The following is a 26572-nucleotide window of genomic DNA, read 5'->3' as shown; positions in this document are numbered from 1 at the left end:
GTGATTACATTTGGTGAAGCGAATACCATTGTATATAGGATGTCATCTTCCCTAAAAGTTTACAGACACAAGATTTATATTTTCCCAGAACATTTCATTTATTTCAGAAAGCAAAATGAGTTTCATATTTTTCAAAGTCGAATAATTTGATCACGATCTATTGTATAATAAACGCGTCATACTCGGAAGTCCTCGAGAAGTTTCATCAACCTGTCGTCTGACAAGAAAAAAAAATGGGTTGATCAAATTAGAAGATGTTTTGAGCAGTTTCTTGAAAAATATCGCGAAAAATTATTTCTGTTTAACCTAGACTTGTTGACGAAAATCAGTAGTATATAAAAAAAGAAAAAGAATGGTAAGTAATGTATACAAAACCTCTATCCATCACTCAAAGGGGGGATGACCTAACAAGCTGAATGCAGGAAATTTAATGTAAATTGATGCTGAATGAATATTTTTTTAAAAAGCTTATCTGGGAGCGTTTCAATATTTTGTGTATGTTTCAACCTTCTAATGGAGACTTTAAACGACCATAAAAATATCCCCAGTCATTGGTGAACTGTTACTGGAGCTTCCTTCTATGTTCAATTAATTGTCCAGAGGTTTCAACTGTAAGAATTATAAGCCAGTTGATAATGCCAAATTTCATAGCATTACATTGGGTTGAAATTCTGTAGTTTTAGGTAATTTTCAATCCACGTATATCACTATATGTATAGATCTTCTTTCCCTGCTCATTATGGCATTTAAAGTGTTCAGTCTTAGCTTGGGGATTTTAATTACTAATATGTAAACTGTGCTAGCATTACGGCAAGCGCATCAATTTTGTAATGATATACAGTTTATCGTTTTGATATGTGTTCTGTGCGTTCCAACCATATTAATTTTCCTTACCTTTGAAATGATTGTTTTCATATTGCCTGTAATATGAACCTGCACTATTATTTCATTCATTATTTGTTATAATCATGATATTATTTTTTTTTTATGTATATGCCACCCTGAGGGCCCTTGATTGGTGAATAAATAAATATGAATAATCAACTTTAGAATCACCTCACTTTGATCACATTTATGCTGGATGAAATTGAGCCAATATATAGTACAGGGGAAAATACTGGGTAGCTACCTTGTTTGAAATTAATTTTGTACTTATAAATTTCAGGCCTCTGACCAGTCATCCCTCAAAGCCCTGGAGAACTTGATGACAGAGTTCTTTGATGGACGAACTTCAAATGAACGAAAAAGAAATATAGGTGAGAAATATATAAGAAATATAAACCATACAATATTTAATTCAATCAGCAATGTCAGGTCAACTTATTTTACTCTTGAAATTTTATTTGCAAATTTTTTATATACAGTGACAAATCAGAGAAAATGATTTTAATTCAAAGTTATTTCCAAATTTTATCAATATGGATAAGTGTATAAATGATGATGATGATGATGATGATGATGATGATGATGATGATGATGATGATGATGATGATGATGATATAGTAGAGAATGATCTATTTCAGAGGAAATCCTAAATAATTTTACCCAGACCAGAGATGCCTGGCAGCATTGTTTATATTATTTGGCAAACACAAACAATGAATATGTTATGATGTTCTGTATGACTGCTATTGAGGTAAATTTTGCTTAATAACTTTTATTAATTAGATATCTAAATATTAGAATGTTGCACAAATTTGATAAAACTCTCTCCCTCCTGTACAGTACATGAAGTATTTTGTGTTTAAGGTCAAGATCTAGCGCACTTTCCATTAACGTTGCCTCGTCGGCGACGTTATCGGTAAACGATGACGTTAATGGAACAGTTGGCAATGTCACAATGACGATTGCAGCTTAAAACTGATACTTATATCAAAATGTGGTCCAGAAAAGTTGGCTATTTGCAGTTTTAATGTTTTTTGATGTAGCAGGACAAACTTTAGTTACAGAAATCAAGTTTTGTAAAATATGGTAACCTTTACACCATATTGTTTCCTATTCTGCAATGAAAAAATGCGTTGCCACTATTGCTCGCCAGCAACGTGTGTTCCAGCATTTGGTGATGAAGGCAACACCGGAAAATCTGGCGATGCTGGTTTAATGGAAAGCACCCCTAGTTAATGATTCCAGAGTGTCTTTTAGGTGCTAGAACCATTATGATATCATAGTTGATTTGATGAAAATTTTTTCCGTACTGTACGGCTTTAAAGGAGCTATGTAGAAAATGAAACTGTTTCTTCACATTCTTTACCAAGTTTTGGAAAATGTAGTCACGATACTTATATTAAATTTGACATCATTTTGAAGAGGAGGCCAATAGCTTGTTTAATGTCATTTTTGGAGAAATTGTAGGCATTCTAGATATATTTCATTGGTTAAAAATGGTTAAAGCTCTGAGATTTGTTACTTATTTTCTTCATATTACATGTACTTAGAAATTTACTACCAAAAACATGATTTTTGTTGTGTTTACCAGAAATTCAGGAGCTACTACACCATAACAACCAAAGCTATTGTTGCAAAGCAATATTGAAAGAATTTATATCCCGAATTTCATAAACCTGTAGGCTTCTTTCATTTACTAGATCTTGACCTTAAATATTAATAAGTACAGGTGACACTCGATGGCTCGAACTTCGATCTCTCGAAGTTCTTGATCTCTCGAAGTGAACTCACGGTCCCAATTTTTTTCTCTATATAACTAAGCAAATTAACTCTTGATCTCTCGAACTCCGATCTCTCGAAGTTCTTGATCTCTGGAAGTGAAACCTGGGTCCTGTTATACATATTTCATTGTTTTTCACTCTTGATAACTCGAAGTGGTTGCTGTGTACACACGCGGCCGATCAAGCGTATAATTATAGCTCCGCGTGGACCTTACCTGGATGGTTGAGTGAACTCCTGGGGGCTAGCGAGATAGTGGTAATTGGTTGATTACGTAAGTGACGCTACCCCTTGCTTCCTTCAAAGGGTAGATAGGTAATTTGTAACTGATCTATTTATTTCAATAACTTATAAAGTTACGGTAAACTGCTCGATCTTTATTTAAAATATTCTAACGTAATGATTAAGAAAACATAATATGCTTAAAAGTTTTTTAACGTGAAAAATACAATTAAAAACCACACAACTAAGTTCTGTATTGTTGAAATTGAAGTAATGTAGTAGAAAATACGATTGAAATCATGTCAGACTATCCTTCCAAGTTATTAATATATAAATTTCCGGCTACTATAATTTTAGAACCAAAATGACCGAAACAAAAATTTCCAGATTTTTTAAAACTTTCGATCTCGCGAACTCTTGATCTCTCGAAGTTTAATCATGGTCCCCTGAAGTTCGAGTTATCGAGAATCACCTGTATTTCTTTTTAGAATATTAACTTTGGTACCAATATATGGGATGTAATATACCGTACTGGGTATTAGAAATACATATAAGCTAGTATACATACTATATGCATCTATGATTTATCAAAAGAAGAAAAAATGTGCTCAAAGGCATATAAAGAAGTAAACATGTATAAAGAAGTATACTTACAGAGCATATTGTAAGCCAATCAGTTACAATGTAGAATTGTATGTCTATTTCTTATGATAAATATATAACATACTGAAAATATGCATTTTTTGTGGCTTCACTATAAACTTCAGCAGTGAAGTGATGAAGAATCTATGAATACTTGAGAGGGTACATTATAATTAATTATATCATATATCAAATAGACCAATGTTTTTAACTTTATGTTTACCAGTCCTATTGCATAGAATAAACCCCTGGTAATTTCAAGCAGATGTAAAGGTTTTGCTCATTCCAAATTGTCTTCATATTGACATGTCAGATAGAGGAACATGTACATCTGCACATTTATTGGTACTTGTTAAAACCTGTGGTGTAACAATGGTTAAGATTAAAAAAAAGTGAATACGGTTGTCTTCATTCTACATAATTATATGTATCAGGTATCTGTGGTTTCTAGAATTCCTGTGTGTATGTTTTAAGTTGAGAAAAGAAACGAAGTGTTTATTCTTTCATTTTTCAGAGCTTGATCAACAAGCAGTGGGTTGGTTTTGATGGTCAGCATAAGTTAGAAATCCGCTCCACACTTAACCGTTTCCTACTGGAACATCACAACAGAGTACCAACCTACATCAGAAACAAACTGGTCAAGTTAGTAGTGGATATTGGCAGAATAGACTGGCCCCACTTCTACCCCGACTTCTTCTCTAGTATTCTACAGGTACACACAGAAATGATACTGTGTTGGCTATTTTGCTTGAAGACAAAAAAAACCTACCATTGTTATTAATATATTAATGACTAAAATTGGAGTACATATATTATTCTGTTCATCACATGAATGATACTTTATGTAGTACAACCGGATATATAAAACAAATATTTTAAAATCATTTTTTGAAGGTACCAATAAAAAAGGAATTGAGTATGCATGTTAATTGATTATTAAGGGCATTGAATTCTACTTACAGCTTGCTCAACAACCAGAAACAGCTGTCCTTGGGATCATCCTTCTGCACACTTCTTCAGAAGAGCTCGCTTCTCCTAGAGAAGATCTCAGCATGGCAAGAAAAGAGGAGCTACAGCGTCTTCTTCTTGGACAAGTTCCTACAATTCTAAGCTTGCTAAGCAGTATGACAAAATTTCTAGTTCATTGATATTAGTGCAAGATTATGGGCTTTCATCTTTTATTAATACACTGTATTTAGCATTTCAATTTAAACACACATACAGTAAAATTTGTAAAATCTGGATATCATGCAACCTGGCATGTCCAATCAAACCAGACTATTTATGTAAGCGCCTAAAACTTTTTTGATCAATGACAGATTACAGGTTAAGACCCTACTTTTAATAAGTGTGAATTATCTCATTTAGTCCAGCCATTTATTTTCGTCTTGTTTTTAATAGTGATCCTAACTGACCTCATTCGTTAATTATTGGACGATTATAGACCTATTGTCTGTTCTCTCTCAGCAATTTCAGTTCTTACAACATAGACTCAAAAAATCTTTTGTTTAATGAAGTGTTGGATTCCTTTACATTATGGAGATACTTCATAATTTTTATCAAAATTTGTTACAAAAAAGAGCCACAAAAGCATTGCCTTTTTGGGAATGTTCATGAACAGTAATTGATTCAATGGTATTTAAAAATACAGAAAAATACTGAGTTTTAACTACCGTAATAAAATATAAAACTGTGCAAATTATATCAATATCAGTGCAGAGGCAATAAACATAATAGATTTTTTGAGCATATATCTTTGGCAATATGTATAAAACAAATTCATGCATGGTCAATAGTGACAATTTGTTAATCTTATTATGTAGCAAACTAGCAGTTCTTTATAAAAAATACACATGTAATACTGGACCTTGAAGATGTAATATTTTCCAATCTGGCCACATTTTCTTAAACAACAAAAAATTACAGAACCACCAATTGCTTGATTGAACAAGTTTTTCTGTAATTACATGTGTATTGAAATTGTTTTGTATATTTGTAGATATTTTGGAGTCTGTCCTTGAGAAGCACCGCCATTTGGTGGCTGCTACTCCACCTCCATCTCCCACCTCAGGAGAAGATGGATCCACCCGCCGGAGATCCTCATCAGTGATGCTGTTCAGTTCTCCTCTAGAATCTAGTGATACTGGTAAATATACTGTTTGATGAGTATAAAATATTTTTGGATCAAATGTTTTGCACTAAAGACTAAAATTTTGACACACTAATTGAAATAACCATACTGAAGGGGAAAAAAAAAGAACTTGAAAATATTTTGTAAAATGTTTAATGAAGCTGGGTTGCTCTATTGTCTTTAAAGCAGGAAATGTGCTCAGCAACATGTTCAAATCGCCAAGCTGTCGAATTCCACTGGAAGCATTACCTCCCTTAGATGTTGAATCCCAAAATCTGTGTTGTTTAGCTTTGAAATGTTTAGCCCAGTACTTCAGCTGGATTCCTCTGTCTTCAATGATTACCCCTTCTCTATTGAGTACTGTGTTCCATTTTGCTGGATTTGGATGTGAAATACGGAAATCCAGTACCAGTGTGAATTCAAACTTTAGCACCAATACACAAGTGCTAGGAAATCTAGCAATGAACTGTATTAATGAGTTGCTGTCCAAAAACTGTGTTCCAGTAGAATTTGAGGACTATCTTCTTCAAATGTTTCAACAGACATTTTATTTACTACAAAAATTAACCAAAGATAGTCGAACAAATTCAACAGGAAATAGGTTGTCAGAAATAGATGAAAGGTATGAGTGCAAACTTAGATCTTTTTGAATAATTTTTTGTAACAGTATAATTTTGGAATCTAAAAATCTTGCTTTATCTGCATATTTGTTATTATTGATTAATATTACTGTAATAATATTGATAAATATTACTACATGTATTTAATACGTTGTTATTTTATTACAGTTATGTGGAGAAGTTTACAGACTTTCTTAAATTATTTGTTGGTATACATTTAAAGAGATTTGAATCCAATCCTCAGTTCCCGGTTTTAGAATTTTTGGCTTTATTGTTGAAGTACACTTTCAGACAGGTAAAAAGCTCTAGTATGACTTTAGTTTAATTGTTACAGTGCATTCAGAACATGTTTGAATGCTCACGCTTTTGAATGTTTAGTGTATGCATATTTTTGTTTGAAGCCAACAAATGAAGGATTTTATAACTGTCTGGACACATGGAATACATTCCTGGATTACCTGGATGATAAATTAAAAGACAGATCCACAAATAGCGCAGCAATTGTGTCAAGGTATTCTACACATGGCCAACTGGTAATATTCAGCAGATACTAAGAGATACAGAGATATATTTAGTTGATTTTGCTTTTGATTGTAGATACCAGGAAGCTCTGTTATCCCTGGTCTCTAATATGCTACACAAACTCCAGTTCCGCTACAACCAGTCACAGCTGGAGGAACTGGACGATGAAGTTCTGGATGACGATGTAGGTTCCTCGTATTACCCACAATTAATGAATTTTGTTTGGAATAATGTCGGCATTTAAAAGTTCAAAACTGTTGTGAAATTGTAATTATAGAAGGTTTTTGGTTCAAAGGTGTACTGAATTAATTAACTGTTAAACTTGAGCTTCATAATATTGTCCTCCTTTTTGAAAACAGAATGAAACAGAATGGCAGACCTTCTTGTGTCAGAGTTTGGAAATTGTTGCTAAAGTGGCCGAAATTTACACAGCAGAGACATTCCGGCTATTGGTGAGAATTATAACTTCCAGTGCTACAAGCATTAAATGCCAAAAAAAAAAAGAATAAAAAAAGCAGGACCTCCTGAAAGAAACTCTATTTTAGAGCTCGCACTTCTTTAACTGTTATACCTATGTGTATGTCTTTAATGCTGTTAATATGGCAGGCACATTGTTTCCTTTATCATTTTAAATTTCAAACTGCAATTGCATAGACCTTTTAATAAGCAATATGTCACATTTTGTATTTTGACTGCAGTATGAACCATTCAGGGAGCATTTGGATATTTATCTTGGTCTGGACCAGTTTGTCAGAAATAATGCACAAGGCAGACACTTGACAATAACTGCAGAGAATGAATGTCGGAAGCTGCATTGTTCGCTGCGAGATTTGGCCTCTCTTTTACAAGCACTAGGAAGGCTGGCTGAACACTTTATTGGAGAGAAGTTTCTGGAGCGATTTACAGATGGCACGATGTTGTTGGAAAGGTGGGCATGTTTCTCTCAATAAACCCAAGCTCTTGAGACTGTTGATTGTGAATATGATAGAACTGTAGACTTTGTATATTTATACATGTGTTATGTTGTGTTCTTGTTTCAGATTAGTAAATACAGTTGTATATGGTTCTAAGTCACAGCTTTTCAATGTCACATCAACAATACAAAATGTCCTTCACACCGATTTTGTTGGGGTGTAAGTATTTAAAAGATATAACTTCTACTAAGATGACATCCACATGTGATATAAACTTTGATAATGTTTTTAAAAATTATATTCAGAAGATTTGTTCCTTTTCGAAGTACATTCATTTACACATTCTTCTTAAAATGATTCTATTTTGACAGGCATGCTCAAGCCATTTCATCAATACAGGCCTTTGCCCATTGGCTGTCACAGTTTTACAGTGAGACACACAAAGTCAACTTGGATAAAGATAAATTTGCATCTCTTATATCAACTCTTCTAGACTCTATTGTACCTATGTTTTCTAAAGAGGTAAACTCTTATTATTAGTACATATTAGTATATAACACATTAAAATCTATTTGTCAATGATTGATTGTGAATCTGGAAAATTTACCGGGTGCTGTTAATCTTACAAAGATTTGTCCAGTATTGTAGAATTAATTCTTTTAATTTGTAATTCTTTTTATTTGACCAAAAAAAGCAAGCATTGAAAATGCATAAAAGTTTTTTAGAGTACATGCCAATGCAGTGTATATATACATATCTGTATATATATGTATATAATGTGGTTTTATTCTGTCTCAGATTCCAGAGAAAATAGTCCATTCCAGTGCACACCTGTTACTGTCAATCACCACCACAGTGCGGCCCCAGTTCCTTCTTCACCTCTCCAGTACACAGACCCTGTGTAAACACGCTAGTCAAGGAGCGTATGTTGAGCTCACAATGGAGGTTAGTATCCATACTTTTCCTTTGTTACTCTCACTGATTTAATTTGTTTATGATTTTATTCAAAATTCATATCATAGTTAAACTTGATGGTAAATATTGGTAGTGGAATAAACTAAAATATTTTACTGTCCTTTATTCTTTTTAATCATACCTGCATTCTTACTACTGGTACATGGATTCTTGATACTTGTATATTTTGATTTGATGTCTTTGCTTTGACAGGTACAGCTGTTGGTTTACAGAGCCCTGTCTCACAGCTTGATCCTGCCTTGGCCTAATGTAGCAGATGCAGACCAGAACTGGACCAGTCGGGCAGAGGATCATCAAGCATTTGTCAGACAGATAGCCAGGCATTTTCTTCAGCTTAGCAATCCCAGGGCTTTAGCAGCCAACAAAGGATTGCTGGAGGAGGGTACATATTCATAATAAAAATTTACAACCAGTATTCCATTTTGATATATTCATTTTATGGCTCAGTGCCCCTCCATACCTAGAAAAAACAATATACTGGATATATTTTTTTCACCCTACACACCTGATATTTTTTGCATATGACTTGACTTGATAAGACATGTCAGAGATATTGTTTTCACTTTTTGCCAATTGATGTGTTTATGACTCTTTTCTGTACAGTGTTAGGATCTAGAAATATCTTTATTGTGGCTAATCAAAATTTCAGCTAAATCTGTGATAAAGAGGACCTTGCAGATTTTTGAGGATTGGATAGAGAATGTTGCCGGGGAGGTGGTTAAAAGTAAACAAATCTGTTATCGGTCTCTACAGGAAGTCATTGAAGTGGCGCTAGCTGTATTTCCTGTCTATTTGCATCAGCCAGGTAGGTGTGATGTAACTAGATGCAGAACTTGATTTCAGTTTTTGCGAGATGTTTGTTATTTTCTCAGTATAAAATTACGTGATTGAATTCAATGCAAGGAAGAGGGAAATTCAAATTTCTCATTTGAAATTCCCCTTATTCTTATTTGATTATTGTGATTGTTAAAAGTGAGGTCATTGGGAAATTTAGAATGACTGTGAAAGAAGTTTTGAATGCATATTTTTACAGTAAAATTTGCTTGTAAGGAATTGAAAAAAATTTCAGTTATTATAAGGAAATAATGTTGTGTTGTGTATTGAATTGTAATTTGATATTAAACCGATTGGTTTTCTTACCTTTATAGATGTGGTTGACTCCTTGATGAGTTTCTTCCTGTCCTTGTTCCAAGGGCTTCGGGTTCAGATGGGAGTTCCTTTTGCAGAACAAACCATACAGACTTTTATGACTCTTTTCACACAGTATGTTGTTGTAACATCTTAACTGACTCATATTTTTTCAATTTCAATAATCAGTTTTACCAAAGTCAGATCGAAAAGATAAAAAATAAAGACCATTACATAGATGTCAAAGAATCTCATTGTGTATAATACATGTACTTGTATTTGATGTCCTGAGTTAAGTTTATGTATATTTGAAAAGCATTCCTTACAATTGTTTAAAATTCCTTGTGAAAATAGATCTTTTTCTCTGGCAGAATGGTGACATTTTATTTTTAGAATTCAATTGTTTGTAATACTACTTATCAAGATGAACATACATGTACAAGTATAATGATAAGAATATTTCTTAGGTTGTTTTGGGGTAGATATTGTCTAAAATGACTCCACACAGATACATGTATCTTAATACTGTACACACAATTGTTTTAACAAATTCTGCATTATTTCCATTGCCATTAATAACTTTCTTTAATGCAAATATTTGTTGATATTTTACAGAGAACAACTAGCAGAAAGCATTTGCCATGAAAGTAGTGCTGCACATAAAGTGGTTGAAAAGTATGTACATGTACATTGAGTACTACCGGTATATGTTGAACATTGTACATTGAGTACTATATGTTGAATTATTTTTGCATCCAAAAGATTTGCAGATTGCAGCTTGAAATTAATGCATATAAAATTAATTGTTTAAAAACTTCACCATATATCCATGTAGATGTTTACTGGAAAGACTGATTTTAAATTCTTCTCCTTAAGTTATTTTGTACGCGCATTTTTTGTTGTCCTGTAAGACTATAGACATCTGCAATATTTGGGGATAGGGTTACATGTGTTTGTGCATTGTGATCTGTTTAACAAAATGAATTTTTTTGTTATAGATTCCTGAAGATTTTGGAGCTGATTGTACAAGAACCAGGGTCTGCCTTTAAAGCATTCTTACCCAATGTGATATCTATATGTATGGATCAGATTTATCCTATCATAGCACAGGTAAATTCTTTGTTATTAGTTGGTTTAAATGTCACATTACAACACTATCTTTTACTTCAAAATGCATGTTAACAAAAGTAATATATATATATATATTTTCACATACTGCAATTGATCCCAATTTTGCACATACACAAGACAATATTAAAATTGTCACATGCAGTTTCAAGATATGATTGAAATGTATTGGTTGGAAAAAGAAAATTATGATTGCGGAACCTGATGCTAGTACAGTTTCATTGTATTTTTACCTGAGTGTGATATTAATGGATCAAATTCACCCTATCATAGCACAGGTAAATTACCAGTTGTAATGATATGATACAGGTAACTAATAGAACTCAGGTGACATTGATGTCCATCCCTGAAGGTTTTGAGCATAACAACTCCTATTGATGTTATCAATTTTGTTTTTTCAATAAAGATAAAAACAGGTCACAATTTTATTCATTTTGCAATGAGTGTCAGTAAATTGTTGTGTCAATTAGGTGTCATATCTACAAGTTGTTCATTCTACCACTTGTTGTCTAGTAGCTGCAGAACTGTATCTCCACGGAAAATTTGGATTGACCGACTGTGGATCTACAGTTCAATCCGTACAATTATAATTTTCACAGAATATCATCGAAATAAATTTAATAAGTCCAAAACCTTGAGCAACTTTTTCTGTAAAATAAATGTACAGTTTTTTGTATATATGGAACTGTAGCTTCGTGATCCTTCAATCTGAATTTCCTGTGGAGTTACAGTTCTGTAGCTTCATGATCCTTCAATCTGAATGTCCTGTGGAGTTACAGTTCTGTAGCTTCATGATCCTTCAATCTGAATTTCCTGTGGAGTTACAGTTCTGTAGCTTCATGATCCTTCAATCTGAATTTCCTGTGGAGTTACAGTTCTGCAGCTAGTTGTTTTGATGAGTTTTTGTGTCATTGAAAAGTTTGGATGAGATGTCATTGACCCCTGTACAGAGATGTACATCTGTATTGAGAGAAACCTGGTAGTGTTGAGGGAGATTGTTTATGTTTTTAGCTCACCTGAGCTGAAAGCTCAAGTGAGCTATTCTGATCACATTTTGTCTGTCGTCCGTCTGTCCGTCTGTCCGTCCGTCCGTCTGTCCGTAAACTTTTCACATTTTCAACATCTTCTCAAGAACTACTAGGCCAATTTCAACCAAACTTGGCACAAATCATCCTTAGGCAAAGGGGATTCAAAGTTGTGAACATTAAGGGTCACACCCGTTTTCAAGGGGAGATAATTAGAAATTAATGAAAAATTTCGAGAAATTTTCAAAAATCTTCTTCTCAAGAACCAGAAAGCCAGGAAAGCTGAAACTTGTGTGGAAGCATCCTCAGGTAGTGTAGATTCAAAGTTGTGAAAATCATGACCCCCGGGGGTAGGGTGGGGCCACAATGGGGGGTCGAAGTTTTACATAGGAATATATAGAGTAAATCTTTAAAAATCTTCTTCTCAGAAACTAAACAGCCAGGAAAGCTGAAACTTGTGTGGAAGCATCCTCAGGTAGTGTAGATTCAAAGTTGTGAAAATCATGACCCCCGGTGGTAGGGTGGGGCCACAATGGGGGGTCGAAGTTTTACATAGGTATATATAGAGTAAATCTTTAAAAAATCTTCTTCTTAGAAACTAATCAGCCAGGAAAGCTGAAACTTGTGTGGAAGCATCCTCAGGTAGTGTAGATTCAAATTTGTGAAAATCATGACCCCCAGGGGTAGGGTGGGGCCACAGTGGGAGGTCGAAGTTTCACATAGGAATATATAGAGTAAATCTTTAAAAATCTTCTTCTTAGAAACTAATCAGCCAGGAAAGCTGAAACTTGTGTGGAAGCATCCTCAGGTAGTGTAGATTCAAAGTTGTGAAAATCATGACCCCTGGGGTTAGGTTGGGGCCACAATGGAGTGTCGAAGTTTTACATAGGAATATATAGAGTAAATCTTTAAAAATCTTCTTCTCAGAAACTAATCAGCCAGGAAAGCTGAAACTTGTGTGGAAGCATCCTCAGGTAGTGTAGATTCAAAGTTGTGAAAATCATGATCCCTAGGGGTAGGGTGAGGCCACATTGGGGGGGGGTGTTAAAATTTTACATAGGAATATATAGAGTAAATCTTTAAAAATCTTCTTCTCAGAAACTAAACAGCCAGGAAAGCTGAAACTTGTGGGAAGTATCTTCAGGTAGTGTAGATTCAAAGTTGTGAAAATCATGACCCCTGGGGGTAGGGTGAGGCCACATAGGGGGGGGGGGTGTTAAAGTTTTACATAGGAATAAAGAGTAAATCTTTAAAAATCTTCTTCTCAGAATTTTTTTTTTTTTTTTTTTTTTTTTTTTTTTTTTTATTGTAAACAAAGGTTAAATATATAAATCATTTTATGAAACATTTACTCTCTCACTTCTCACATACTCACATTTCATCCCATATTGTATTATAAAATAAAGAGTAGGGTAGTTGCTTGTGATAGTTATGCCTATGCAGTAAAACTGCAATCCATGTGAAAAAAACCAGACAAAAAAAACAAAGAAAGAAAAAAAACAGAATACCAAAAAAACAAAAAACATAAAATATTAAATTGATGCATTATTGTACACATGTTAATTCTAAACTGCCAGATGATTAATAAAATCAATCCAAGGAGACCATGCTTTTTCAAATTCATCAATTTCTGATTTCTGAATATAAATATACTTTTCAGTCTTGTATCTTTGATTTAAATAGTGTAAAAGCCCTAAAAAATGTGGCTTCTTACTTTGTTTTAAACATAAAAATATATATTGTTTTGTATATAGGATTATAAAGTTTAGAATTCTGTTCTCCCAAACAAGGGGATAAACACCAAATAATACATTACAAACATCAAAATTAACATTTTTGTTGCATTTCTCATATATAAGTATACTAAGTGCATTCCATAGAGACTGGATTTTCTTGCAAGTTGCAAAAACATGTTTTATAGTTTCAGGCATATCATTACAGAAAGTACAGCAGTCAGAGGTAGTAATTCTGATTTTCTTAAGATAATATTTAACAGGAAGAATTCTATGGAGAATTCTATATTGTAACCAATTAATAGTTGAATCATTGGTAGTTCTAAAACATATTTTAAAAACATCATGTACACAGAGATCATTTGGCAAAATATCACATAGCTCAGCATTCCATTTGTTGATAGCTGTAGGTACACAATCATTTAAGGTTAAACATATGTATATATGCTTTGTTACTTTTTCTTTCAAAAAAATAGACTCATAATAAAATGGCATAAATGTAGTGCAGTCTCTCTTCAAAGTAGACTTATCAATAGACAAATATGTCAAGTATTTTGATATTGCACATATAACACTATTATATAACATTGGAGGTATATATGAAAAATGGAATCTTTCAGTAAAATCTATTCTTGACAATATGTTTCCATTTTCATTCATAAAATCTCCAATGATTTTAACCCCTTTCATATACCAATCTTTGATAAATACATATTTACATGCAATTTTTATATTTGGGTTGTACCACACAGGAATATTGAAAACATTCTTGGTATTTAATGAGCTTTTAATCATTTTCTTAGTATAGCATAGCCAAGAATTAAAAACATCTTGCCAAAAAATACTGTGGAATCATTAATTTTCGTGGGGGCCAATTTTCGTGGATTGCTGAAATTTTATAGGTTCGTGGGGACGTAATTTCGTGTATTTTCTTATACCTACAAAACGAAATATGACTTTATAACCTTAATATATTATTCGTGGAGGATGTGAATTCGTGGATGAGAGGTACCCACGAAATCCACGAAAATTGAGCCACCACGAAATCTAATGATTCCACAGTATTGTTTCTTTGAACAACCATGCATGATAGAAAATCATCACCAAAATCAATAAGTTTTTTTGCAAAATCATTACCATTTATTGATAAAAAAAAGTCCATCCATGGTTTGTAGCCTTGAGTTAATTTCTTAATCCATGAACATTTAAGAGATGCCATGAAATTAGAAATGTTAACCATTTTTAAACCACCCTTTAGGTAATCGAGAGTAACAATTTCTCTCTTAACTTTATCACACTTTGAATTCCAAATGAATTCGAACAGGCTCTTACTAAGAGATAGAATGACATCTTGTATTGGATTTGGAAGTGAAATAAACAGGTGGTTAAGTTTTGGAATAATCAAACTTTTTACAACCGTGATGCGCCCAATGGGAGTTAAAATTCTCCTCCTCCATTGTTGAATTAGAGAAAAAACTTTTGGCAGTTGTTTGTTATAATTTAGTGATGTCATTTTATCTAAGTCGACAGAAAATTCTATTCCAAGTAAATTAAAAGAAGTGGAGCCCCAATCAAGTTTCCAACGTGAATGGTGAAAAACTTCATTAGAAAATTTTTTAGAACCTATCCATACAATTTTTGTTTTAGAGCTGTTTATCTTCAAACCTGAAATGTGTGAAAAAAATTCTAAAGTATCAAGAGCTGCGAAAAGTGACATTGGTGAACCATCTAAGATGAGTGAAGTATCATCTGCATACTGAGAAATCTTATGTTCATTGCCATTAACAATTATACCTCTAATATCAAAGTTTTGTTTTATGAGAATAGATAAAATTTCTGCACATATCAAAAATAAGTAAGGAGCTACTGGGTCACCCTGTCTACATCCTCTTTGGATTTTAAACTGTTCTGACAGGAAGCCACATTGTAAAACAGAAGCCTTAAAATCTTTGTTGAGAATCTTTATCCAATTTATAATATTATTTCCAAATCCAAAGTATTCTAGAGCTTTGTATATAAAGGACCATGAAACAGAATCGAAGGCTTTCTCAAAGTCAATAAGAACTAAAAGACCTGGTATGTTTTCATTTTCAGTGAATGACATTAAATCATAAATAATTCTAGTATTTTCTCCAATATATCTTCCTTTAAGAAAGCCTGTTTGTGTATCAGATATAATATAGTCTAGTGTAGATTTAATTCGATAACTAATACATCCTGATATAAGCTTATAGAGAACATTCAGAAGAGTGATGGGTCTCCAGTTTTTCAAATACTGTCTTGGTTTGTCACCTTTTGGTAAACATGATATAATTCCCAATCTCTGGGAAATAGGAAGTTCCTTTTTCAGAAAAATAAGGTTGATTGCATTTAAGATAAAAAGTTTTAGATCCTTCCAAAAGAATTTAAAGAATTCAACTGTAAAACCATCACTACCTGGTGATTTGTTATTTTTCATATTTTTTAGAACCTCAAGAACTTCTTTTTCAGAGATTTCAGCTTCTAACGAGCTAGATATATCTGGTTCTAACTTAGGAATATCTACTTTAATAATTTCTTCAAGGTTAATATTTATTAAATCTGAATCAGCACATGTATATAGATTTTCATAGAATTCTTTGACGTGATTCAATATATTCGATTGCTTGTATATAATTTCCCCTTCTTCAAGTTCCACTTTTTTGATAGTTTTGTTCAGAAAATTCCTAGACTCCAAATTTAGAAAATATTTTGTTGGTTTTTCTCCCTGCTCGATCCATCTTGCTCGAGATCTTATGAAATGGCCTTGAAGTTTGTGTTTTCTTAAATTTTCAAGATTTGATTTTTTTTGTTCTATTAGTTCAAAATTAATGTGTTCTTGAGATTCTAAGGATGTTATTTCATTAACTAGGGAGATTTCAATCTTCTCTCTTTCCTTTTTCTTATGAGATGAGTATGAAATAGAAAGACCCCTTATTTCCATGAGAAGCACCTCTAGGAATATACTGTCGTCTATATCCTTACTGAAAAATGTATGAATATCAGCATTGTATGCATACTGACTCTTTACTCTATCTATAGTTTCTTTAACCTTATCAATGAAAACCATGTCAGTCAGTAAACTACTATTAAATTTCCAAAGCCCCCTACCTCTTTCAAAAGGGTTAAACTTTAGTTCTAAAATAACAATAGAATGGTCAGATCTGTAGCCTGATTTAATATCAAAATTTTCTACTATATTAGACAGACTGTTTGAAATCAAAATATAATCAAGGCGACTTTGCTTTAAAGGTGTTTTTTTTCTCCATGTATATATTTTTTTACCTGGGTTTAAGACCCTGTAGTAATCCACTATCTGCAAATCATCCATAATTTCTAAAAGTTTTTCTCTAGCCTTTGGATTGTTTATATACTTATAGTTGTAGGTATCTATATCTGGATTGAGAACAAGATTGAAATCTCCACATAAAATAAAAAACTCATTATCCAATTCTAAAAATATATTTCTAATATTTTTATAAAAACCTGGCTGGTCAGAGTTTGGACCAAGTAACCCTGGTTTCTTCTATGGTAAGATCAACAGCAAGGAAATTACCTTCCCCATCTTTTTTAATATTGTGGATATGAAACTCAAAACTATTATTGAACAATACGCATACCCCACGCGCATTAGACTTATAAGAGTTAAAAATACACTGATATCCCCACTGTGATTCTATAATAGGTTCACTTTCCGTTATAAAATGTGTGTCCTGTAAACATAAAATCGAATAACCTTTTTTTCTATAAAATTCAAAAACATCTATACGCTTTGATATTGTAGATAAACCCTGGCAGTTAATCCTTGCAATTTTTAAAGTATCACCTATTATTTACAGTAAATATTAACAAGACAAGCAACTCCCTACCTGATTGAATAACATATACACAGTAATCTCTCGCACCTAGCTTTAATTTCCTTTCACACACTAGCATCTCACATACACACAGGTAAACAGTAAATGTCACTTCCGGTAAAGCCGATCCCGATCTACTTTCAGTTTGTCAAACCGATCCCGAGGTAATTGATTTTACAATGACTCCGCTATTACCGTTTTTTCAACTTATCACTTACTGTGTCCATGATGTCAAATTTGTACCGCTGTCCCTCTTCGTCAAGTGCAAATACCTTTCCGTTATAATACCATGCGGTCTGGATACGTTCATCGTTGTTTAAATCACGTATGAGTTTGGCGTTTGCTGGTGTCAAATGGTCATGCATTGTAAACACTTTTTTGATTTCGCTGTTGGACCTGTTACGAATGATCTTCAATTTACTTTCGGAATTTCGAAATTTAGCAATCACTGGCCTGGGTCCTCTCTGGTTTCCGTTCGGAATACGGTGGATTTCGAGAATATCGGTAGGATCCAGGTCAAGGTTGATCGCATTCTTGAGAATGTGGCAGAGATCATGGCGCAGATTTTCGTTAGTTTTTTCGGCCCATTTCACAAACTTTATGTTGTTTTTTTGTGAATATTGTTGATTCTGATTTGAAAGGACAATAGCAGATTCAGATTTTATTTGGCAGTCTTTAAGAGAGCTTTGAAGGATTCTGATGTCTCGTGTTTGTGAATGTAGTTTTTCTTTAAGGCTTTCGAAATCCATATTGAACCCCTCTTCGATTTCTTTTGTTTTGGAGTTGAAATCTTTGTATTGTTTCTCTATTTTGGTTTCAAACTCTGTTTTGACATGGTCAGTGACTGATTTTGTGAGATCTTTTTTTATTTCTGAAATTATTTCCTTTTTTAACTCGTTTTTGAGCCCAGTTATTATTTCTGTCACTATATCTTTAATGTCGGATTTTTTCACCATCGTTTCCTTTATTTCTGCTAAACTATCCTGTATTGTTGTAATGAAGTCTGAATCGCCGTCTGGGGTTTGATCACTACTGCTTGTTCTAGGCTTCTTGGGGGGATTTTTGTCCGAGACCACTAAATTTCTAACTGATGAAGGCGCCGACTTTAAATTCAGCTGAACCAGTTTTTTTTGTTTTATTTGGTCAGTCTCTGGGGTTTTATTTACAGACTTTTTCTCACCTTTGTTTACTGCCCCAGTAATTAATCAGCAAGATGATTCTTTATAATTGTTAAGACTTTGGCTCCAGGACAATTCTTCGGCCTCACAAGAAGGTTCAGAGTTTGATGTAGCAAAATATCCCATATATAAACAATTGTAAAGGATCTTTTTGAGAACTGCAATACTCAACATGTGATATGACTATAAAATTGAAGCAGGCAGCTATTTTTTCATTAGAATCTTTTTGTATTACTGTTTTGGGTTATTGCCCTTGATTTATTGATTCTTGATTATTTTAATTAATGCATCCACTGTTAACCAATTATTGTGATGATTATTTTTATACAATAATAAATATTCAATGTATATAAGTTGTTTTGCATAAGTAGTTTTGGGTTAGGCTGGATTAGTTTGTTTATTTTTGATTTCCAATTTTTAGATACTATGAATTATTTTAGGCCGGCACATATATAGGGACAGTGTCTATTGCTTTGTACCGAGCGACTGTTTGGGGTTAAACTTGAACAGGTACGGAGAGATTGAGGGTGTTAACATCCCTGGTCTATCTAATCTTCGTGTTTTTCTAACCAACGATACAGAATGTGTGGTCATTTCTGCCCTGTATCGCATTAATACAAGTGTGCGGTCATACCTGCTTGTATTGGTGGTGATTGCGGCGCCTGCGTTAGGTTGAGCTGTTGGCGCAAGTGTGCGGTCATCCCTGCTTGCGTTATCTCTGCTTGCGTTAATGTTTGTACCTGTTGAGTTGCGTAGGTGTGCGGTCATCCCTGCCTGCGTAACGTTGAGTCCCTATATATGTGCAGGAGCGGTGATTAAAGTCTGCTCTTGTAAATATTGGCAGCAATCAGGGCTATCCGAGTTCCAAGGGGGAAAAATGGATTTTATTTATACAGGATCTACATGTATTAATGTACATTGTCCAGATTGTATTATGACTCCATTAAGCTGACTTTATCATACCTGTTGTTCCTCAGGTGAGCGATGTGGCCCATGGGCCTCTTGTTTGTTATCTTTTGCAGGTGTAAAAAGGAATGTTGTGTTTTAAATGTGCTTAATCATATAAATATGATTACATGTTAAAAATTATTGTCTACCCTTTATTATTGCATCCAATTTTATTACATATTGTTCGTAACATAAAAATGATTCCATGCTATTCTTTTTTCTTGCAGCGTCCATCTCCTGATATTAAACAAAGTTTATATAGACTAGTCCATGAGTTGATAATGAACAACTGGCGTTATTTCTTCAAGGGAAGTGTCCTAAAGACTTTACATTCTCAGTCCCCCCAGAATGGAAATGGGGATGTCCAGAACGCCCAACAGTTCACTGCCATCATGCAGGTTTGTAGCATGCTGACATCTGAGGTCTGTTGACCTCAATTCGTAACTCAGAACTACTGTATGTATATTCAAAAGTAATACTTAGTTACCTACTACATAACAAGTGAATTGATACAGGAAGGCGGAATGGTAAACAAAAATCTTATAGTCTATTTGATGTATCTATGATGACTTTTCATATGTTTTTCTGTATATTTATAAAAAAAACCATTGATTTGGTGATTTAAACTCTAACAAATGAAAGGCCATTGAAAGATGTTGCTATGATTTAAGACTACATTGTATATCTTTGATATAGACTCCACTGCTTTCAATGGCTTTTGGTTTCCTTTTCAGTCATACGGCCAATCATTCCTGCAACCAGACCTTGCTGTCTTTAAACAAAACCTGGAATCTTTAGAAACCTTGAATGCCAAATGGAAACTTTACCAAAAAGTAAGTTTCAGATGAATCAATTAGACTAAAGAACTGCTCAAGTAGTTCCACTTTATTAGTAATATGAATCTATTCAAGATCATTGATGGAAATATGTAACTCAGGGCTGCAAAATGTATTTGGATTGATATTTTATTAATTGCATCTTTTTAGACACTGTCATTTTGAACTATTTTGGTTCTTTGGTCATATTTTGGAGCTCAGTTTAATGGCCGAAGAGAAGTTAATTTTGTATTGTGTATTACGGGATCTATTAAGATGTGTTACTCATGTATATTGCATAGTCATATTCACTTGTATTAAGTATTTTTTGATAGCTTTAATATTCAAGTTTAACTTTGGTATAAAGATAGATTAATTGTCAGTGATAAAATTCAAAGATTAATTGAAAAAGTGGTTGAATCCTTGCTCAAAATATTAAGACATTTGAAGATACATGTATGTTGCAGATTGTTTGATGGCATATAAATGTAAACTCTGGGATAAGAGGAATCTAAATTGTGATATTTATGACCTTACTATCCCCTGGGCCTCATAGGTGGGACCAAATAAGCAAAAACTGCCAAATTTTCAAAAATCTTATTCTCTACTTCCACATTTGTGGAAAAATACTAAATGCATGATTCTGATGTCCATAAAGTCCTCTACTTAGATTGTGAAATTCATGGTCCATGGGATAGGGGTTCAGGCCCTAGGGCAGGTCCAACATGGCCATTCTTTACTTCCATATATATTTGAGAAAAAACTAATGCATGGTTTTGATGTCCATGAATTTCTTTACTTATGATGTCCATGAATTTCTTTAATTAAATTGCGAAATTGATGGTCCCTGTAGCCACATAGTGAAAATGTATTGATTTAATAATATTTTTTCTGTACTGTCACAGTCATGATAGCAGTAGTTAAGTCATATATTATTATTATTATGTTCATAATGTCCAGATGTTAAATTGTGTAATTCACTGCCCAGGCAATTGGGCAGAAGTTGAGGCTTTTTATTTTTATTTTTTTTTTTGGGAGGGGGGGGGGGGTTAAATATTGCTATATATTGAACATGTATTTTTACTTAGGGTAATTGCTGTGTGTAATCCATTAACAATTTTAACTTAATCTTGAAAACCACATGGTTAATTGTCACTTGGCAAGTTAGATATGTGTTCTATTTTAGGAAATGTACTTTAATTTAGCTTATTTTTGGATATTGTCTGTCCTATATCATACCAGACTGTGCAGACAAATTATCATACCGCACTTAATCACAGAATTCAATTTGTGACCTTCAGGTGTACAGGATTTCAAGCACTATTTGCATAATTTGGTGTCAAAAGTATCAAATAACAGAACTGATGTAAAGACCTGATGCTCATACTAACACTTTTTGCTGAAATGCAGTCATCAAAATCATATAAATGTACCCACCCAAGCCTTTGCAATTGGAAGAACCAGCGATAATAGTATTATGTTTCTTTGGGTTTTAGACGATATATGAAGCTAGCTAAATCAAGAACCAGGAAGTTATAGTGGCAAAAACGATAAACTGTAAAATGTGTCAACAAAATTCAGAGAACAAGCCATTTGCTGCTTCACTGGCTGACACACTAGAGTTTTTAATGCTGGATTATAAATTGACTAGAAACATTCACATGGTGATCCACCAAACCGTGACTGTCTTATCAGTTGATATAAATTAGAATCACTCTGGTTTAAATTCCTTCCAATTAGCATAGCTAAAATTAGCATAATTTCAGAATAGAAATCAAGTGATATGTCCTGTCCCTTTACTACACAACCAACATTCTACTTGATGCTTAAAGATGAGAAAAGATTTGAAGGAAAGCATTACTTATTAACTGTGATGCTTTTACTCCAAATTCTTTTTTACAAATACACATAAAGTACATTTTAATATATTGTAGCCAATCTATTGAGAAGTGATGCTACATGTACTTCAGTATTTTAATGTTTTTGTGCTTTCTTCCAATATCTTTATTATCAATTGAAAAAACTCTGCATTTCCATTCATTGTAGCCAATCTTCAGAGAAGTGATGCTACTACAGTTTTTGAATGTTCTTGTGCAAGTTTTGGTGCATAAATCCCATGACCTGCTTCATGAGGAAATCGTTGTGACAGTGTACAACATGGCCTCCGCGGACTTCAGCCGATTCTATGCTGAGTTCTTGCCACACTTTGTGTCTTCTTGTGAAGGACTGGACGCCAATCAACGAAATATTCTCGTTAGGAATTTCAAAGTAGATAAGGTGAATTGTAAAACCCCTTTATATGGCATTTCAAACTCACAAATTTGAGCTAAACATAGTTTCACAGACAGAAAACTAGGTTTAAACTATAGTTAACGATGTTAATCTTTATTTCACATCTGAAAACCATAAAAGTTAACACAATACAGTAAAACTCGTTTACTATGAACACGGATATAGCAAATTCTCAGATATAGCGAAGTTTTTTGAGTCCCCAGGAAAATTCTTAACAAACCTTTGCAAAATTTTACGGATATAACGGATTCGGATATAACGAATTTACGGATATAGCGAACTGATTTTGAGTCCTGTAAAAGTTAATAATAATGAAATATAACACTTTTATAACGAATTTCTTTCAGTTTAATAGTAGTTTGCTCTACTATTTCACATAATAGTTTGAATACATTTATTTTCATATAAATTTTCGACCCACAGTCCGATCATTTTAGGTATCAAAGTAATATATTTTAATTCTAAGCCTCAATAAGTAAAAATTATAGTTTGTGAAAGAAAACATGTATATAGTGAATTTGCCAAGTTATTATTACGAATTTGTTATACGGATTTAACGAATTACGGATATAACGAAGTAAATCCTTTGGTCCCTAGGACTTCCCTATAACCGAGTTTAACTGTAATCAATGTTTCAGAAGTGTAAACTATAACTCACACTGAAAACAATCATTTGCTATTGCAATGATTTGTGAAACTATGATAAACAACTCTTAACTATAGTTAATGAATGTATATTATAGTTCACAGATGGGAATCGATATTTATCAGTATAATCTATTGTTTACCGTATATACTGTAATTTTCGTGATGATCTAATTTTCACTTTTTTGCGACCTCTTTTGAATCGCAAATTATTGAATATGCAAAAATTTTGTCCTGTAGCATTTTCTATAAGAAACTTATTAAATCGCTAAAAATGACATACGCAAATGAAAAATGTTACAGATTTTCCCCATTTTCCAAATTTTTGTGACTCGTTAAAAAAAATTGGAAATACGGTATTTACAGACAAACTTAAATTAGCATTCATAAACTATAAATATGGTTCTACAGATAAAAACTATAGTTAATAATTCATTAACTATAGCTTATAGATAAACCTAGTTTATCAAATGTGAAACCATGTTTAGTTCATTTTTGTGAATTTAGTATGCTATACATATAAGTACATGAATTCATGAATTGAAATCATGAACATGAATTGATTAATTTGTTTGAATGCTCTGATAAAGACTCTTAAATTCACATACTTCACAAAAGCTACAATAATGAATTTAAATTCTTTTAACAATAGTGTTTAGATAAATCGTTACATAACCATCTCAGATATGCGAGAGATTAGTTAAAGTGTGCACCTTTATGCTGAGTCGTACATTGTTTTACAGACTATGTTGTTTCTTTATCTGCAGGATTTGCCATCTTTTACTCAGAATGTGAATCGGTTTGTGAACGACTTGAGATATTACAGACTGATTAACAGTAGTCTTCCTGAAGGTTCAGTCACATTTTAAGTATATCTTGAATTGTTCTCTCACCCTGTACATGCAGTTGTTGCTAAGGATCTGCTACAAGGGCAAGCTTTGTGTCTTTTCTGTGGCAGTTTTTATGTGTAGTTCATATAAATAAAATGCATGTGTAAAGAAAAAACGACAATACTGTCGTTTTTTTGAAATTATTTTTGACAAAATCACCAATAAATTTTAAAAGAAAATGTCTGTGGTTTTTTTTTCTCAAATTTTCCTGTTTTAAATTACATACATTTTAAGACTCTAAAAAACAGAATCTATATGATTTGAAAACCTTATAAATTTATTTAAGATACATGTGTTATATCAGATAATATTTTCATTTTAAGGGCCTGAAACTATAGCATCCTGAAAAAAATCACATAAATCATTGTGACTGCTGTTGAGAAGCAGCAAGGATTTTGGCTAAATCAATTTAATGTTTGTTCAGATTTTCTGATTTAATTTTCAATACTATTTTCATGCATACACCACCAGAAAATAGCTTGGTGCCAGACTGCTATGTCAATAGCATGTTGACAAAACTGGTAGAAGTCTTATCTATGTAAATCTCCTAACCCAGTTTTCTGGTTTGTGCACTATTTCATGTCAAGAAGGCAGCTTTACAGCCTGTCATTGACAAAGTCCCTCAGAAATTTAAATACTTGAAAGGTACTCTAGGTGTGCAATTTTACCACCAAGATGAAAATAGAATAATTCTAATGATTTCTTCAATTTGCACAGTGTTATGTAATGTAAAACAACAATACTCAATGTAAAACCCATAAAACAAAATACTTTAGATTATATATTTTTATCTTAATACACATGAATAAGAGAGTGAAAACAAGTGAAAAACAAAATGCACATATTGAATATAGACATTTATCTCACCAATATCAAAGAAGAAGTTTTAGAGAGTTACTTGAAAAGTGAAAGTAATATAAAACCAGTCTTGCTAAGATCTCAAGGAATGTGCATATTACATTTATGCCAAGGTTCTCCATTAGTTTTTTTTCTGTTCAACAACAACCACAGCTTACTTGTTTTCTGTCAAAGAATATTTCTTGACACACTAAATTTTTTTTTTTTGCTATGGGTTTCTTCAGTAAATACTGAAGAGGATAATTATTCTTGAGAAAATAGATATGGAATATTGTGATTTAAAACTTCTTCAATTTCTAATTTTTTTTCATTTTCTTTCAACTTCAAAGTTTTAAGAACGTTCTATTACTGAACAAAAGCCCTACTTACAACAATTTTTGTGACAATTCTTACTTCATTGAATGTTTAATTTCTGCAGATTGATTTAGTTATTAATTCCACTCAAATTGGTGTTCAAGTAATAATGATGTAGCTATAGACATTTGTGTCTATCACAGTGTCTGTCATTGATCGCCAAAAAGGATGCATGATCATGCACTGAAATGACTTTCTTTTTGCACTACTGCAAAATTGTAAAGATGGAGAACCCTGAATGAACAATTTTTGTATGAAACAAAACACCGGTGCATTCATTTACATGTATTTACAGTTTATATATTCACATAATGATAAAACAAATAAGTACTTTAAATTGGCAAGTCAACATATCACTCGAGAGCGTGTATTTGATAATTTGATCTATATTAGCAGAAAATATTTTCGGGACAATAATTATTACATTTCTCACATAATGCTAGAGCTGATAAATATAATGAATGCACTATAAAACAGAAAACAGCAATTTACAAATAAAACACACTTTTAAAATAAAATAAAAGTTCATATTACAGAAGTATAAATTTAACTTAAAGGATATTGTCTCCTGGGTTCATTAGTTGTTTTGAGCAATACAACCTGCAGCACAGATCCCTCAATTCTGGGTCGTGTAATGGTGTAGAATGCAGCTCTTTCGGTGTAATATTTTAGAAGGCCCATAATGCTTGTTTTCCAGCTACCCATTGATAAACTTTGATATAAACATGTATACTATACACAATTTTAAAATATTGGAAAAATTTTCTCAAATATTCTATTTATCACAATCCAAAATCCATTGTAGATGGAAGTGACTGTATGTTGTACTGTTTTGACAAGCGTTAACTCCCTTTTTGGAAAGACGTGAATTCAATGGACAAATAAACCAAAGATGTATGAATGCATATTCTTGGTTAAAAGTAAATCATCATACACAGAACAAATAATTCATCCACACACACACACACACACAAAACGTTTATGCCATTTAGCTTTTAACTGTTGTTTTTTTT

At 32.9% G+C, this 26572-nt stretch overlaps 1 protein-coding gene and 1 long non-coding RNA gene across 3 annotated transcripts; both read left to right on the top strand.

Annotated features, from left to right (window-relative positions):
* The first annotated feature begins 182 nt into the window (after window positions 1–182).
* Window positions 183–24526, top strand: LOC105332566 (exportin-6). 2 transcript variants are annotated; one of them, XM_034455088.2, is made up of 24 exons: window positions 183–355; window positions 1166–1256; window positions 1524–1636; window positions 4043–4240; window positions 4491–4650; window positions 5528–5674; window positions 5849–6281; window positions 6448–6574; window positions 6681–6790; window positions 6877–6985; window positions 7161–7253; window positions 7500–7729; window positions 7842–7934; window positions 8087–8237; window positions 8514–8660; window positions 8883–9072; window positions 9340–9495; window positions 9839–9953; window positions 10434–10493; window positions 10817–10928; window positions 19933–20103; window positions 20440–20538; window positions 22567–22797; window positions 24225–24526. In XM_034455088.2, the coding sequence occupies exons 1-24, from the start codon at window positions 353–355 to the stop codon at window positions 24324–24326; spliced, it is 3441 nt and encodes a 1146-aa protein (XP_034310979.2). In that variant the 5' UTR covers window positions 183–352; the 3' UTR covers window positions 24327–24526. The 2 variants fall into 2 exon arrangements, with proteins under 2 accessions (XP_034310979.2, XP_034310978.2); XM_034455087.2 differs by having other exon boundaries at window positions 184–355; window positions 5846–6281.
* On the top strand, window positions 17269–19764 carry LOC136270228 (uncharacterized). The gene is made up of 2 exons (XR_010707975.1): window positions 17269–19446; window positions 19514–19764. It is a non-coding gene; the product is annotated as an uncharacterized lncRNA (long non-coding RNA).
* Window positions 24527–26572: the final 2046 nt, after the last annotated feature.

This window comes from Magallana gigas, chromosome 7 (genome assembly GCF_963853765.1).
Source record: "Magallana gigas chromosome 7, xbMagGiga1.1, whole genome shotgun sequence".
In the NCBI taxonomy this organism is placed as follows: Eukaryota; Metazoa; Mollusca; class Bivalvia; order Ostreida; family Ostreidae; genus Magallana; species Magallana gigas.
Note: the sequence above shows the minus strand (reverse complement) of the source record. Positions and strands in the feature narration are given on the sequence as shown.